The 16613-nt window shown below is 40.5% G+C and overlaps 1 protein-coding gene across 5 annotated transcripts in view; it reads right to left on the minus strand.

Annotated features, from left to right (window-relative positions):
- Window positions 1-960: 960 nt before the first annotated feature.
- Window positions 961-16613, minus strand: part of map4k2 (mitogen-activated protein kinase kinase kinase kinase 2) — a 42368-nt gene continuing 26715 nt past the window's right edge. Inside the window, exons 14-32 of one of the 5 annotated variants that reach the window (XM_084345069.1) lie at window positions 12253-12311; window positions 12104-12153; window positions 10640-10678; window positions 10166-10199; window positions 9428-9584; window positions 9055-9218; window positions 8801-8842; window positions 8332-8416; window positions 7902-7981; window positions 7002-7062; window positions 6790-6913; window positions 6524-6582; window positions 6337-6440; window positions 4291-4468; window positions 4137-4205; window positions 3951-4037; window positions 3798-3868; window positions 3652-3707; window positions 961-3198 (exon numbers count right to left, since the gene is read on the minus strand). In XM_084345069.1, coding sequence (XP_084201195.1) covers window positions 3111-3198; window positions 3652-3707; window positions 3798-3868; window positions 3951-4037; window positions 4137-4205; window positions 4291-4468; window positions 6337-6440; window positions 6524-6582; window positions 6790-6913; window positions 7002-7062; window positions 7902-7981; window positions 8332-8416; window positions 8801-8842; window positions 9055-9218; window positions 9428-9584; window positions 10166-10199; window positions 10640-10678; window positions 12104-12153; window positions 12253-12311 — 1607 coding nt within the window. In that variant the 3' untranslated portion in view covers window positions 961-3110. Of the gene's footprint in view, window positions 3199-3651; window positions 3708-3797; window positions 3869-3950; window positions 4038-4136; window positions 4206-4290; window positions 4469-6336; window positions 6441-6523; window positions 6583-6789; window positions 6914-7001; window positions 7063-7901; window positions 7982-8331; window positions 8417-8800; window positions 8843-9054; window positions 9219-9427; window positions 9585-10165; window positions 10200-10639; window positions 10679-12103; window positions 12157-12252; window positions 12312-16613 lie in introns of all 5 variants that reach the window. The other 4 variants (XM_084345068.1, XM_084345071.1, XM_084345070.1 and 1 more) reach the window with 4 other exon arrangements.

The raw sequence follows: 16613 nt of genomic DNA on the forward strand, positions 1-16613 counted from the left end.
ATATCTTTGAAAAACTGACTTTTGGCATTTAATATGAACTTGAAATGTTTTTCACTGATGCCATTTTCCTATCATTTCTTAATCAATTTATTTTATTGAATCAGGCTATTGATGGAACAAAAGCCTGATTACTACCAGGCTGAATGATTTGAATCTTCAAATATTTGTAGATTAAACCATAGAATACATTGAAACTAATAATGTTATAATTGTTCCATGTTTCAGTTCGTCTTCTGGAAAAATCTATCCCTATAATCAATGACAAGTCAACCTAAAGTGAAACTCACCCAAAGTGCATTTGACAACACTTTTTGGCGAACACATTTTTTTTCCTGATAAAAACAGAACATCTAGTTAAGTCATTAGGATCAGACTGATGCTTGTCATACAGAGATGATGGGTGCAGCTGTACATTCTAGACATGAGCTCACACTGGACCCTGAAGGAAAGCATCTTATAATCCATGGCATGTTACAGAGATGCAGTCCAGCTCCTTTTGCACTTCTGTGCCTCTATGAGGCTGCAGTCATGTAAGCAAAGAACAAAGTATTTTCTGAAAGTAGGACAGATTTTTCATTTTGTGTTTATGGCCTCAGGTACACTTATATGTCTTTTTCTTGTTTATTTTTTGTGGACTTGACAACAAATATATGGTACATATTATCCTGCATTAAAAACGTACAAGGAAAAGGTCTTGTAATCATGATATTCTAATGTGTAATTAAAGCACTTGTCAAAGCAGGATGCTGAAAATATTACATCATCTGTTAAGAAATTGAAAGTAAAGATTATTTGGGTTTGTCTGATATCCCATGTACAGTAACTTGTTTAAGGAACATCACTATGAGTATTAATTTACAATGTTAATGCAACCACTTCCATAAACTGCTGGCTGCTTTATTCTGACCAAACCTCGCTTATATGAATCTTTGTTAGCATAAAAAAAAACACTAAATCAGCTTCAGCTTCAAAGAAAATTAAAATCTTTATTTCGCATATTACAACCCCTTAATATCATGAGCATACTGTATTGTTATATACATCAAATTTATACAGAATAACAAAATCATCTTTAAAAAACATATAGGTCTAGCTATATGCATATTATGCTTTTCAAGTAGCCTATCTCTCAGGGAAAGGTGAGTGTTACTTTTACAGTTCCCTTTCCATAAATACCATAAATATCATTACACACACAACTCGAATGTAGTGGAATTTACATTTTAGTCGAACAAGCAGAAGTACAGTTTAATTGTATTCAGTTTCTATGCCACCTCATGTACTCAAAAGTAAATTTAATCTACGTGTAAGTTGAATGAATAAAGACGGAGATGAAGGATGGATATAGAGTCACAGGTTAAAGCTGTGTTTGGCACCAATGGATAACTGACAGCAATGGAGGGACCCTTCATATTCACAAACTTTCACAGGATTTCTCAGCTGTCTCAACATGGGAGCACATAATGTAAATGCAGCTATGCTAGCACATTCACAATCTTCAAAATACTTTGAAATGGGATTTTCAGAATTACATGTACTATACATTAGAACAGTTACCTTGACACAGACTTTTTGTAATATTCAAGCTGACAATCCAAATGTAGAGCTGAAGCCCTGTCTGCTTGCTACACTAGCTTTGACCAGACAGGCAAATGTATGTTCTAGTAGAGTGGTTCTTCCATCTGTTCTCATAAAAACCCAAAACATGACAGTATCTCTATCCATATTTTAATATAAATGAGTATCTACTACTGTACTGTAATAGAATTTAAACACCATCAGTTTTTGAGTTAGCATACAACAACATACAGGATCACAGTAGTAACTCTGACATGATGAGAATGCAGCATTACTGTGTGGAGAAGTTCCCAAAAAACACAAAACCCCTGTCCATCTGTCTTAAAGGGTAACTCCACCAATTTAATACATTAAAGTGTATTTATACATCTTGGAGAGTACTACTATATGACAAGTAGTATAAAGTCTTTTGTGGCTCCAGAGGAAGCCGTTGTAATCTGATTAATTGCCTCCAGTGATGTCACTTGGGGGCTAAGTTGTATTGTAGGTAATATAGGCACCAGGTTTTTAAGAAGGAGAAGAGTTCATGGAGTAAGAAAGGTGATATCACCTTTCTGCTGCATCTGTTTTGATCATTTGTTTTTAAACTGCCCATAAAGAACTCGAAAGTGTTGGAGGAGTGTAATTTTAGACCAGTGGACTGCTTTTCAAAATCTGGTGCCCACATTACCAACAATGCAACTTGCCACTGAGTGACATCACTGGAGGTAATTCATCAGATTACATACAGCTTCTTCTGTAAGCACAAAAAGGCTCTATACTATTTTTTTCACATATGCAGTAGTACTGTCGCAAGACCTGTAAACATGCTTTAATTTGGAAAACTGGTGGAGTTACCCTTTACACTGCAGTTCCACCAATGGTCACTAGATGCTGGCTCCAAAAGTGTCAGACTCCCCTGAAATCCTTTGAAGAAGTCCTAAATTCTACCACTTCCTCAATTGTGCATCTTTATGGCAATCATGAGAATTTTTGTCCCTTTAAGGGGATATTAAAGTTTATTCATGTGATTGGCTGACAGGAGTCAGCTGTGGTGTTTGCAGCTTGATGTCCCTCCTCAGTTCCTGCCAGGTGTCCTCTCATTTGACCAAATGTTCAGAAACCTATGTATGCTGTCACAGATGTTATGTCCATATTTCTAAAGTCTGTGGTCCATACTGACAGCAGGAGATCTGTGGCCTCTCAATCAGCAGGAACAAAACTGTCTCTGTGCTGCAGTGACACAGTGAATTGGGCCTGTAAGATTAACTGTTTTTAAATACTTTAATTAGCAAACCCAAGACTTATAATCATACTTAGTAAACTTTCAATTCCCTCCTACACATGTTGCCCAACAACTTACAGTGTGAGTCTGGACAGGCAACTGAATCAAATACGGACATTTGTCATTGACAGCAGAGAGTTGGTGTGATCGGTTGGTGCTGGTGTCTGCTACAGCTTCACTCAAGGAGGATATTATTTCCATTACAAGGTTATAGATTTAGATCTTTAACCTTGTCTTCAGAGTTTGAAGAAGTTGACAATTGTCTCTTTCAGTAGCTGCTCTCATGTCCGGTCAGGATGTACAGGTTGCTCAGGGCTGAGGGGTCATCTGTTGGTGTGCTCTGAAGGATGATGTCCCTGTAAAATGTTGAGAAGAAAAGGGGGAAAATCTCACAGCTCGTCCGGGGCCCATGAATCAAACACAAAGTAAGAATTAATGATTGATCTTATGCTCTACCCAGTTATGGGATTCTAGGGACATTTAAACATAAAACTATTCTTGGAGCACAGCTCACAAAGCTGTAATAAAAAAACAACATTGTTGGTTTATAAAGCACAGAATGGTTAAGGGACAGAATCCATGTGACCTCTAAGATTAGCCTGGGAAAGTTCTGCTTACTGCCACCAGAGGGACTATTTATTGTCTTCAATTACTGCAGTGTTGTTTTCTTATTCTCTTTTTTGTTTTATTTTATTATATGTGAGCTTATTTCTAATTTTTACTTTATTTTACTGTACTCTACCAGTACTACTGCTATTAGTGCTACTGTTTCACCAGTGAATGATATTGTCAGATTCGTGTTTACATACCTGTTTGTTCCCAAAACTCGGAATACTCGACTCTCATCTGTAATTTCTTGTGTTACCTGCACGTGAAGATGAAATTCACCTTTTTATAAACATGCTGCGAATGTCAACATGACAAACACATGACATCAGATCATGTAGCTAATCACCTCATCTGAATGAAAGCTCTTCCCCTTAAGGCCATGCTTCCAGAAAGCCAGCACGCTGTCCTGTAAGCAGACTGTGAGAACATGTCATGTCACTCAACTGTCAGCAGGAACATCAAGTCTCATTTACTTTGTTTTACATGTGATTGTTTCTACCTAGAGTTTCAATGGTGAAGTCAAAGACCATTTCGGAAGCCAGTTCCTTTGAAGGAAGCCCTCGGAGGTTCACAATCTTAACAGTTTCTGTCCAGTGAGCATCAAGATTGAAACACAGCATATTATGAATCAGTATGAAAGATAGTTGGAAGATTTAGACCATGTGTTGAGACTGAAGTGACTTACTTTCTAATGCGATGAGAACAGTGTCTCTGTCCAGTTGGGTTACCTGTGCTGCCCTGAGCGCTCCACTATCTGAGAGACAGAGAAGAAGGTTTAGTGGAAGCTTTGAGTGTAGTTTTACGAACAGGAAGTGTAGAAACACAGCAGTCCAACCTACCTGGTGCTGAAATAGGCGTGCTGTTCAGCTCTATAATATCAAACTTGAGCTGTTGGCTGATTGAGCATTTCCCATTACTACAGTCTCTCACCCCAACACACAGCTGGGGAAACTCATCAGTCACCAACACCAGCAGCTCAAATATTGGTAGAGAGTCTGGTAGCTTAATCGCTATGTGCTGCAAGTCAAACAGATGGCAGACCAGAGAGAAAATAATCAGGTTACATGGTAGAAAGACTGATGCAAGGTTTGTGAAGAAAGACAGTGACATTTTTAATTGAAAATGACATGATGTCATTGTAATAATGACCTGACAGAACAAGTATTCACCAGGAATTATTTCTGAAACAACTCACTGAAAACACACCACCTAAAACCAACAGGATCTCTTTTAGGTACAAGAGTCTTTCCACCAGACTCTCAATGTGAAATGATCCACCACAACCACACAAGCTCGTGCTACAATATGTGCCTAAATGAAAACAGCCCAAAAATCTCCATCAGAAATGACGGATTTCAATCCTAATTTTTTTCTAACAAATAAAAAAAAGAACCCAAAAATCACAAAAATATCCGATGTAGATAAAACTGACCCCCTGACTGAGGGGTGTCTTAAAAATCTGGCTCAGTAAAAGAGAGCAATTAATTCTTAAGAATAAATACACCCCCACCTCCACACCCTCTGGATTTTGTCTGAGTGCAGCCAAAGTGTGCACTTAATACTGCAAGCTGTTAGCTTCTCTGCTCTGCATGGATGTGTTTCTGCACCGTCCTCAGCCAAGACACACTGACCAGCAGCTTTCGCCACAGACAGAGCGGACAGACGAGACAGCAATGTAACCTAGTCATATGTTTTCATCCACACCTTGTGCTGTTATCAGCTGGGGGCTACACACCACTGCCTAAAGGTTGACACCAAGAAATGTTTCGAAGGCAGCAAAATACTAAAAAAATATTTTAAAAATGATGCTTGAGTGGGGATTACTTTCATATGAGTCTACTGAGTCGATACTGAGACATCAAACATACATTCACAGAAAAAAAGTGATGTCTGAAGAAAAAACTGAGGTTTGCAGCCACAGAGAACACATATGAACATATACCAATCAGCCACTGCATTAAAACTGGAAGACATATTGTGTCTGTCCTCAGCTCCGACCCGTCGAGGCATTGAAACTTCTGAAGGGTGACCTGTGGTGTCTGGGACTGATCAGTGTATAGTGCGCCATTAAACAAAAATAACTTTTTGCAGCAGGGAGCTCAGACTCTGACTCTAGAAGAGATTAACTTCACGCCACTGAACTCCTCTGTTCACTCATCCTATTACTGCTCTCTACTGTCATCATGTGAGTGTTGGGATTCTTCTTCGACCATGGTTTTTGGTTTTGGTGGACCTATTTCTCTGTCGGTTTCATGATTTTATTAAAGCAAGAAGAACAAAGGCTTTTTACAACTGTTTGAGGATGTGTCAAGGTTGTATGCAGAAGGTGCCTCCCATGTAAAAATGTGTTAAATGTGACATTTACTGCAGCAGTGAGGAAGAACTGTGTCTGTGAACTAATCTGACCAGGAGGGAAGGATGTGCTTGTTTGCGTGTAACTGTGGTCAGACTTATTTAAACTTTCTTAACGACACTTCCTAAATATACAGTATATGCCTGATTTACTGAAGTTAGCCTGGGCTAATTTTAAAGGTGCAGATTTTTTTCTGCCTAAACAAACTAAATAAACAAACTCTCTTTGTTTTCATGACTGGTCACAAACTGACCTTAAAGGACAACACAATTTATACTGTTTGACTTTGTTTATATGTGGCGGACCCTGACACCTTTCTAGCTTCAAGCAGTGTTCTCGGCCCTTATTTCCCTCTGAGAACAGCTTGTTTATTCACTCATGGAAAAAGTTGGTATTATTACCTCATTAATATTGTAAATATAAAATTTCTTCTCCAACACTCCACAGTGCGTCAAACCCAGAGAACAACAGAAATAAACAAACCACTATATTTCACAGAAGACAATGTAAAGTGGAACATGTCTGTACAAACCTTCAAATGCATGAACTTCTGCAGAGGCTCATACCACAATAGTAGAACCAGGCCAGTTGGAACTGCCCCACATAGAAACGTACTGTCTGTATATGGGTTCCTGGCTGGGAGACAGAAGACAGGTGGCTGTAGTTGTTGTTACTGAATAAACGTACAAAGCATGTAGAGTGAAATCTGCATCACTTACCTACACTACACCTCCTACAGCCTTTAGTGTCAGGAATCTTCACAGATATGGCAAACTTTCTGTGGATTGAACGAGAGCACACAGTTCAGTAAGAAGACCTTTCATACTGACAACATAGCCGTTTAAAGGTACACTTTGTGTAGGTTTAAAATATATTGCTGTGGTGCCACCCAGTGGCAGAATCAAGAATGACAGTATTATTATAGCAGCACCATTGTACCACTCCTCCTCCTGACAACCTTCCTGTAACTTATGTCCTTTCCTACCGGGGGTTGATCCTGTCGGTGAAGCGGTTGGTGCTGAGTGACAGACTGCTGTGTTTCTTCTGCACGTGTCCTCTCTGTTCAAACAGAGCCGTCAGACTGTGGGAATAAAGCTGCGAGGACTTCCCTGCAGGATGGACACTTTGTTAGAACAGCGGACAATATACAGCCCTCTGTGTTCTCTGACACAACCAACATGTGGAGAGATGTGTTACCTGATACAGACATCAGCACATTGTTCATAACGTACAGCCATGTACACCGCTGAGGGAGCATCTGTGGGAAGACAGAACACTCGGTCAACATCACACAATTCCTCTGAGTTCATATTTACCACGTGCCGCCATGCAACTAAACACATCTGCAGACCTCAACTGTTCTTCAGGTTTTGTCTAAGGTGATCAGCTCATTTCTCCAGGTTGGGTGATTTGTTTGGATTTGATCCAGGAGGCATCCTGATTAGAGACCTGAACCAACTCAACTGGTTTTCAGTTCACTTCTCTGACATCGTGCCAGATCTCCAGCCTCCTCACCCCATGTCTAATACCATTCCTACACCAAAATCAGCATCTTTATGTGGGTTATTTAACACATGGGTAAACAAGCCAAAAATAGGCGGTTGACTTCTTTCCTAGTGCCACAGGACGATTTTACCCTTCTGTTTGTTTTTCTTGTGACCCTGTATGAGGTTAAGAACAGTCAAGCCTATCCTCTTAATCATCCCCCTCGAAGTTTTGCCAGCGTTACCCAAGCGACCGCTGTACTGAACCATCTAGAAAACAGTCACATTTGGAGCACCCTGGTAGTGTGTCGTCCTCAATTTCTCTTCCCCCTTTTCTGTTCCTCTTGTGTGGCCTTTCCATTGGCACTTTTGGTTGCACACAGTCAAACTGTTAGTTGCCAATTTGTGTTTCTATTACCAGTTTTAGTGTGCTGAGTTGTGACAAACCATGCCCAAGATGGACCACATCTTGAGTGGGGGCCAAAGCTGCCCGACCAGCATCCAAGTTGTTGCGATGACATCTTGCCGACCGCAGCCAACGCCTGATGACTTTTATTGTTAAAAGTCACATTTTCACTTTGGAGTGCATTGTGTGGATCAGTGTTTTTCTTACCTTCTCTAGTGTATCTTCATGAAGTTCATTAAGGTTCAGTATGTAGATACCCTCCTCTGCCCCAAGAATAAGGTACTGATCTAAGTAGGAAAAGTTTTCGTTAAAGGGAAATGGCTGGATTATGAAGGTAGCTTCAAAACTATGGGGGGCAGCATGAAGATGAAACCTGAAACAGACTATGGTATGTTTCTGTTAAATAAGGAAAATAGGTGTCAAATATTTCCTCTTGTGACATTTTGTAAGTTTATTTTGTTTACTCTTTAGACTAAGTGGCAGACTCACAGCTTTCCTGCAACACAGCACATAGACGTCTTTGACATCAACACTTTTGATAATGTTAGCTCAAATTTTGAATGTTTTCAACTTTAAAATTCTGGCCATGTCTTACAAATGGTCCCTTTAAGGACATCAAGAGACATTGCTGTCTTACCTCTGGTCTTGGGTAAAATCCAGGTGACAGCACAGTGGATTTTTAGAGGACAACCGTTGAAGACTTTGGAGAAGCAGGCTCCCATCTACAGAACGAGCACAGCAACTGAATCACTGATTATCTGACATGGCAGTAGTGGCCCTTCAATTTTAGAGGGATATCATCATAACAAAAGCAGCATGTATGGTTTCTACAATATTAAGTTGCACTAGACTTCTTTGCACATTGATGATTCCAAACACCAGCAAGCAGCAAGGTTTTCAAAGACCAAATATATACAGTAAGTCTGAATGTCGTGGAAGATTCATTTGATGGAATGGTGAAGCACTAAAAAGCATGAGCTGGATTTTCACATAAAAACTGTGCAGCTTGTATCATGCCATGCAGGGAAGCCTTCTTGTTAGTCATCAGGGTATGGCTACTGGTCAGCTTTTACTGTAGGTCTCATGCTGTTAGAGTTCACACTTACATGGACTTGAGGGGTAGGAGGGAGTCCATGACAATCAGCCCTCTAGAAATGTCAAAGGTTACACATAACAAAACAAAGGGGATGATAAAAACTGTACATGAGATGCATTACAAATCAACATCTTGTTTGGCTGCATGACTTTTCATCTTCCAGACAGACATTTGTTCATTAGGAAGTTATTCGGTTAGAAAATCACACAAGGTCATTGGTGATGGCTGCTCATGTGAGAGACAGATGTTTAGGTGTGAACTCACAGAGTCCTCAGTATTTTTCCTCAGTGTGCTCCACTCAGGGGATAGTGGCGTCTCTCTTTTAGGGGAAGCCTTCCTCTTCTCTGCTTTTACAGCGTCCCCAATAGGCAGACATGGCTTACTGCAGCGCTGTCTGATGTCCTGTGTGGCTGAGCACCTGGCCAGCACTGTCCAACACAGGAGACACAGGGATTTGTTTCAGTCCTAACTCACAGATAGGACCTTTGTAAGTCATGTGAGCTTCAGGCAACATAAAACTTTGATGAAGTCAAATAAACATCATCATCCAGCGAACCCCAAAGCTGTTTTTAAGTAACTGAAACACTGACATGTCGATACAAGCGTGAGCTCTGATGGAGTGTTCTGTGTGTTGTACCTGTAGTGGAGGTGGAGTCAGCAGTGATGGCAGCATCAGGGCCCAGTGTACAGCTTGGTCTGAGCGTCGGGTCTCTGTCCTCTGTGTTAGGAGTTAAAGAGCTGAAGGCTGGCAGGGAGGCTGTAGACGGGCTGTACAAACCACTCTTCACACCTCCCTGAAAATCACCCGTAGACACATTACTCACTCTGAAGGGCTAACGGTGTCACATTACATATGTGATCTCAACCTGTGTGCCAGTTGCATAATGTAGATCCAGCAGATCCAGATTCTCCCTTTCTTTAACATTGTGAGACAGGGCGACATTTTCTTTCATTTCTTAGGCAATAGCACACAGATCCTGATGACAAAAAAATGAGGCATATTTAGGTGGCTGGTATTTATGAGTGAGTACAATTTGATGTGGATCCAAATAAAAATGGATCTTGCAGATGGATTTATGTTTTATTTGAATTAATGGGGACTGTTGGGCCTTGGTGGAGTTATGCACTCTACTGAGTGCCATTTTAGTTTAAGTCTGAAAATGCAGCTTCATGTTCAGCGCTAAAAAGTTGTTGATGTTAGTTTAAGACCACAAAAACTTACAGTGTATTGTACAAAATGCACAATTTTGAGTTTCCTATACATTTAATGTTGTATTGTTGAATTTATGCTTAAATAAATCTGTCTATTCTGTCACAGTACATAGTATGCAACTGGAACACAGCTTCAGTTTATGGTTGTAAAGTTACCACTCACATCAGTAGATGGCGCCCTCTTAATGGTTAAACTCCTGAAAGACAAAGGAGCAACAATGTTCTGAACCACCTCCAACAATCTTAGAATGAAGTCATCTGATGAGCGCTATATCAAGCATCATGACAACAAGCTGGACAACAAAGGCAGATGCTGGAGATGCTGAGGGCAGGGTAACAGCAGCACGTAGACACATATCTTGAGGCAACACCACGAAAAAAGCAGACAAAAAGCCCAAAAAGCTGAAAACCAGTGGGTTGGTGCTGAATCACATCCACATCCAGTTCATGAAGAACTACAGCAGCACTTTGGGGTTTGGAATGAGTGAACACAAACCCACTGATTCTGTCAAAGATGTTTGGCATTAGCTGATATTCACATAATAAAATCAATCACAAGCAGTTTATTTCAGGTGAATTCATGTGGGAGGGGGAACACTGCTGTTAGGAGAGGCTGGAGTTGATGGACGTGGCCTACCTCAGCTGCAGAGCTTGCTCCACACATTCCAACAGGCTCCTGCAACAGGAAGACCTGGTGTTTATCTGACTACAGGCCTGAATGGCCCAAAACAATAGGAGGGAAGGAACCAGAGGTTTTTGAGGCCTGGTACTAGAGCTGATGTTTGGACTGAGGCTCACAGTGCTGATAGTAGGTGCCAATTTAAAGGATCGTTCCATTTTATTAAAACTCATATTCTCTCAGTTTTGGACATCATTACTATTTTGGATAATAAATGAATAAAGATCAAAGGCGTATTTTAGTGTAAATCTTCCTGCACACTGTCCACCTCACTTCTATCAAGAATGAATGAAACAACGTTTTGGTACAAAGACCTTCATCAACTTATCTTTTTTTTATCTTTTGTTGATCCACAGGTGTGCAAAAGTTTTACTTTGTTAATGTAAATGTTCCTAAAAATGTGTGCAAGGAATCACAGAGGGCCAGCCCCGGAAGAAAAGTTGAAAATGAAGTGTCCTATCCCTATCCTTCAGTTTCCACCAAAATTGAAATCATTTTTGTGTCAATGAATAAGCTTGAGATCAGCCCCACAGCACTTTACAGTCCTGTGTGTGTTGATTTTCCCTCTAATGACAAATACTGTTTAAGGATATATTATTTATTAAATGATCATTTCCATTTTAAAAATGAACTGAGTTTCTCCGCAATCTTTCCATGTCATTATAATTGACTATTTGTGCTGCCACTGTTACTGTTAACCTAACCCTGCTGCTACTACTATACTCATTATTGCTATTATCACTACTATACTCACTCACTATACTGTTAGGAATATCAGGAATGCTGCTATTCCTACTCCTACTGTTATTTATTATTATTATTATTTACACACAATCAGCTCTTTAAACCACTCTAACTATAAAGGATCCATGCAAGTCAGACAAAGATGTTTTATTCCTTTAAACACCCACATACTGTCATTAAAGATACACCCTCTGGTTGTGTTATAGTGCCCCCAGAGCCACAGACAATTCAGCATGATGTTGGATCATCACATGACACACACAAAAAATGGCTCTTAAACATTGTCTTGTTGCTAACACTTGGAAATAATTTCATATACAAATAATTCCAGGTTTTGATAAAGACTAATAGCCTGATCAATATATTAATTTACTGATATAACATGGAAGCATGAAGAACTTTTCCCTCCCTAGTGAAAATCACACCACATCCACGCTCAGTTCACTGTTGGACAATTACGCATGTCACAATCAGTCTTTGGATTTGGGGGCACTATTGAACACTAGAGGCTATTCTAGACAGGGGAGTGGTATTTGAGAAGTTTTTCCATTGTTGTCCTCGGGTTAACTACTGATCACCTCAAGGGGGGCACCCTGTACAGCTGTGACATCTCAACAGAGATAAACAGTGATATTCCCAATTCTGAATGTAGGTAAAGACAGAACAGAGAAGTCTTACGGTGAGTTGTCTTCGTCTCCAGACAGACTCCAGTCATCATCATAAGAGCCCTGCTGAAAGGGGGACCAAAACACAGCCTTTGCTTATATCCATGTATGCCATCAGTATACAGCACTGCCATAAAATGCCTAACAGAAAAAGTGCATTACCATATCAGGATAAGGCTCTGTGACTTTCCTCAGTGGAGGCCCAAACTTCACTTGGTCAACTGCAAAGATAATGTGGGAGGAAGGAAATGAGTGCTGTGTAGTATTAGGGTTAGGGTTAGTTAACCCTAACCCTTTCATCAGATGAAGACAATGAAGAGCAGGCCCATGTGCTCCCATATAATTCAGGCATGTTCACCCTATTAATGAGCACTTACTCTCAAGTGCATTGATTGGCCTTAGGGGGAGCTAGACAGGAAGCACTCTGCAACCACACATCACATGCCATGTCAATAATGAGTTCCCACTATGTTAGATTAGCCTCTACAGCCTTCACACACAGCAGCTGAGCACGACATGGCAATGGTGAAGAATATAACCCAATTTTGTTGAGATTATTCATCAGAGATTGACCCTCTGAAGCACGTGTGTCAAACTCAAGGCCCACAGGTCAGCCCATCACCTTAATTCATGAGGCTCAGGAAAACATGTGAAAAATTTGTGCAACACAGTCCTACGCTCTGTTACATTAGTATGTGTCCATAAACTACATGTCCCAAAATGCATCCCAATCTTGTTATCCATACACTGAAGGCGTCTAGCCACTAGATGTCAATATATGCTAGATAGCATCTCACTAGTAGGCACAAAAAATTCCATGTACAGTCGTGGTGAAATGTTTCCATCCACTTGTGAAGAACATGTATATCATGGCAGTCACCAGTTCCAAGGATTTCTACAGCTCTAACTAGTTTGTCACAAAAAACATTCACAAAGTTTGGTCCAGTAATGAATTGAATGTAGGTCTTCTGAAAATATGATCAAATCTGCTGGATCAAAAGTATACATACAGTAATTCTAATATCTGGTTAAATGTCTCTCGGCCATTTTCACCTCAGTTAGCTGCTTTTGATATCCATCCACAAGGTTCTGGTCGCCCTCTGGCTGAACCACTCCTCTTGACAGAATCAGTGAAGTTCAACTAAATTTGTTGGCTTCCTTACACAGTCTTGTTTCTTCAGCACAGTCCACATGTTCTCCATGGGGTTAAAGTCAGGACTTTTGGAAGGTCATTACAAAACTTAAATTCTAGCCTGATTGATCCGTTCCTTTACCACTACTGATGTGTGTTTGGGATCACTGTCCCGTTGGAACACCCAACTGCACCCAAGAGCCAATCTTCTGCTGATGATTTTAGGTTTTCCTGAAGAATTTGGAGATAATCCTCCTTCTTCATTATTCCATTTACTTTCTTTAGAGCAGCAGATCCACTGGCAGCCAAACAGCCCCACAGCATAATACTACCAGCACCATGCTGGACAGTAGGTTTGGTGTTCTTGGGGTTAAAGGCCTCACCTTCTCTCCTCCAAACATATTGCTGCTCATTGTGGCCAAACAACTCAATTTTTGTTTCATGTGACCACAGAGTTTTCCACCAGAAGGTTTTTTCTTTGTCGGCGGCAAACTTCAGTGGAGCTTTAAGATGCTGCGTCTGGATCAAGAGCTTCTTTCTAACACGGCAGCCTCTCAGCTCGTGTTGAGGAGGGTTGCGTCTGATCATTTTGGTGACCTGGTGTTCATCAAAAGAGGATCCAACAATCACGGCCAAATGTGCAGCGCTAAGAAAACAAGCAGGGCTTCATCGTCTCTCTCAGGCTCACTATTTCCACTCTTCGCACAACTGTCAGTGTCACTTATTATGTTGCAACACACAAAGAAAGCCTTTGAGGAGAGACTGTCCTGACATGCACTCTGAACAGGTATAAACACTTTTGCTTTTACAACACGTCACATGGTTGAATTGATGCACACAGATCTTATCTAAACTCACGAGGGGATTATCGCTTTGGATTTTCATGAGTATATAAGTATTTCATTACAACACAATAATTAGCTCACATCACTGTTGACTGCTTCCTGGTGTGTTTTTATAATGTTCAAATATATCATAATATATAATATAATGTTTTTTAAGAAAAACTTTTATTTTTATAAGAAGATATTTCCAAGTAAAGACAGGTAGAGCTTCATTTCCAGTTTAAATCTGCAGGCAAGCTTTCAGAAGAGTCCAACTTTGGTTGCTGATGTGACTGATAATGTGTCCTGTGACCACAGAGAACCTGAGCTATCGGCTGACAGTTTGACACTGAAGCCGAGGACGGGGAAACTAGTGAACCAGAAAGCAGAAGTTGCCATCTCGTCTCGGCTCAGTTAGCTCTCTCTGCTGATTCGACTTCAATCAACATTCTGCTATGAGGAGTGTAAAGTGACTTTCTTTGCTGTTTGAATCAGAATATGAGAATGAGGGGTCAACTGACACAGTCAACACTGAAGCATGTGTTGACTTAACAAATAACTGCTAAACAATAACTTCTCCATCTTCGCAGCAGTCAGTGGTTTCACTTCAGGGTGAAAATCAACTTGAAAATCATGATGTGTCCTTTTTTGGTCAGAGATCCAGTGTTGTTGCGTGGTAAAGCAGCTGGTGACAGCTGATTTGAAAGCTCTAGGGTGGATTACAAAGCAGCTTCCCCAACCTCTTTACTGGTGCTCTGTGTTTTCAGTGTGTTGATGCCTTGTTGTAACATTACTATTTCTGTGTTTCCTGTCACCTAATGGCAACGATTAGCTTCCTCATCTTGGTTAAACTTGAGTAAAGCAATTGAAATAACATGTATATATCATATTCTTCAATTTTCAGTGTGTTCTAGATGTATGGCCTGGTGTCATTAGAAATCTTTTGCCTTGTTAGCAGCACGGCTTTATGGAGAGCAATGTTGTCAGCTGGTCCACCACTTTGGTCCAAACTGAAACTCATCTCAGCTGAACTAAAACAAATAATGGATATCTATACAATTTTGTACAGACATTCATGGTGAAGTCCCTCCCCTTCTGGTGGACCACTGTGGGACCTTATTTCAGAAAAAAATATGCACAGTAGTCAATGGTGAGAGACTAATGACTGATTGAAATTACAGATATGATGTTTATCAACTTAAAAGACAAACTGAAGTTCGTCTCCAAACTGCTGTTGTGTAGAAAGACTTCACAGCAATTAGTTCTGAAAGCGTCTGTGACAAACACCACAGTCACATGACCACTAAGCGTCTTACTACACAATTACTAGACAGGTTTTCTATAAAGTGATCACTGTACAAGTTGTAAAGTCAGAGTTAGAATAGTTTGTAACTAAAGTGGGCCTGTAAAGATGGACTAGTGAGTAGATGAGTCTCTGTGTTTGCTGTGATGACGTTTAATGTCCCCGCGCATTTTTACCAACTCTATGTATCAACTGAACTGAATATCCAAAGGGATGAAGGTAGCACACACACCCTCCTTCAGGACAGAGTTAACACATCTCAATTTCACCAATTCATTATGGCCACGTCAAACAACATGCTAACTATTGGGCCTAGTGGCCGCCATGAGAGCATGACTCTATGTAGCACTTAGCAGCAATTTACATGTATTAATCACTGTTTCATTGGTCATATGTGAGAGGATTGTATTGTGATGTGAAGAATGAGACCTTCCCCCTCCCTCTAAAATGCCTATACAATTTGTTAAGTGTTAAAGTTGCTGGACTGTGGATTTGTTTGTGAAGGACTCAGGTCAGATTATCTGTGACAGGCCAGAGGATGTGACTTTATATACGTTCTCAGTGCCTCTCTCCGCTCCGCTAACAGAGAGCGACAGCAGCTAACGTTAGTTTAGAAATGGAGTCCGCTAACATGAACTAACAACCAGCTACAACACAGGAGTTGCACAGAGCCTCTTTAAGCTTGTACCAAACACAGATCTTATTTCAGGCATTTAACTGAAAATCCATTCAAAAAGACCCACTGACTCTGAGACTAGGGGACCAGAAGTGAAAAAATGCCGACTTATTTCTTGCTGCTCCTTCCTGCAGCGCTCAGTTGTGAGAGATGATGTAGTTCACTGAGCGGTTCACACAAATCTAAGTGGCATTTAACTGTCTTTTACAACTTTCTCAACTTGCAAATTATCTGTTAAATTGAAAAACATGGTATGTGTGAATCATGGCACGATTCAAACTAACTGGGTCAAAAAATGTCTCTTGCCATTGACTTCTGGACAGATTTTTTCACATGTAAGGTCCTATGGGGCAGGACTTTTGGAGGCTTGACTGAAAGGTTCTCCAGTTATTGGATGGGCTGCCATGGAATTTGGTACAGATGTTCACGGTCCCCATCGAATGAAGCTCTATGACTTTAATGATCCACTGACTTTTCCTCTAGTACCACCAGCAGGTCAAAGTTTTCAATTACCTTGAGAGATATCTTAAAGTCCACCAGTTAAAGTGTGTGTACAGCTCTTGGTGAGTGCATATGTGAAAAAGCAGT

Source organism: Pagrus pagrus, assembly GCF_965226575.1.
Source record: "Pagrus pagrus genome assembly, chromosome: 22".
NCBI classification, from domain to species: Eukaryota; Metazoa; Chordata; class Actinopteri; order Spariformes; family Sparidae; genus Pagrus; species Pagrus pagrus.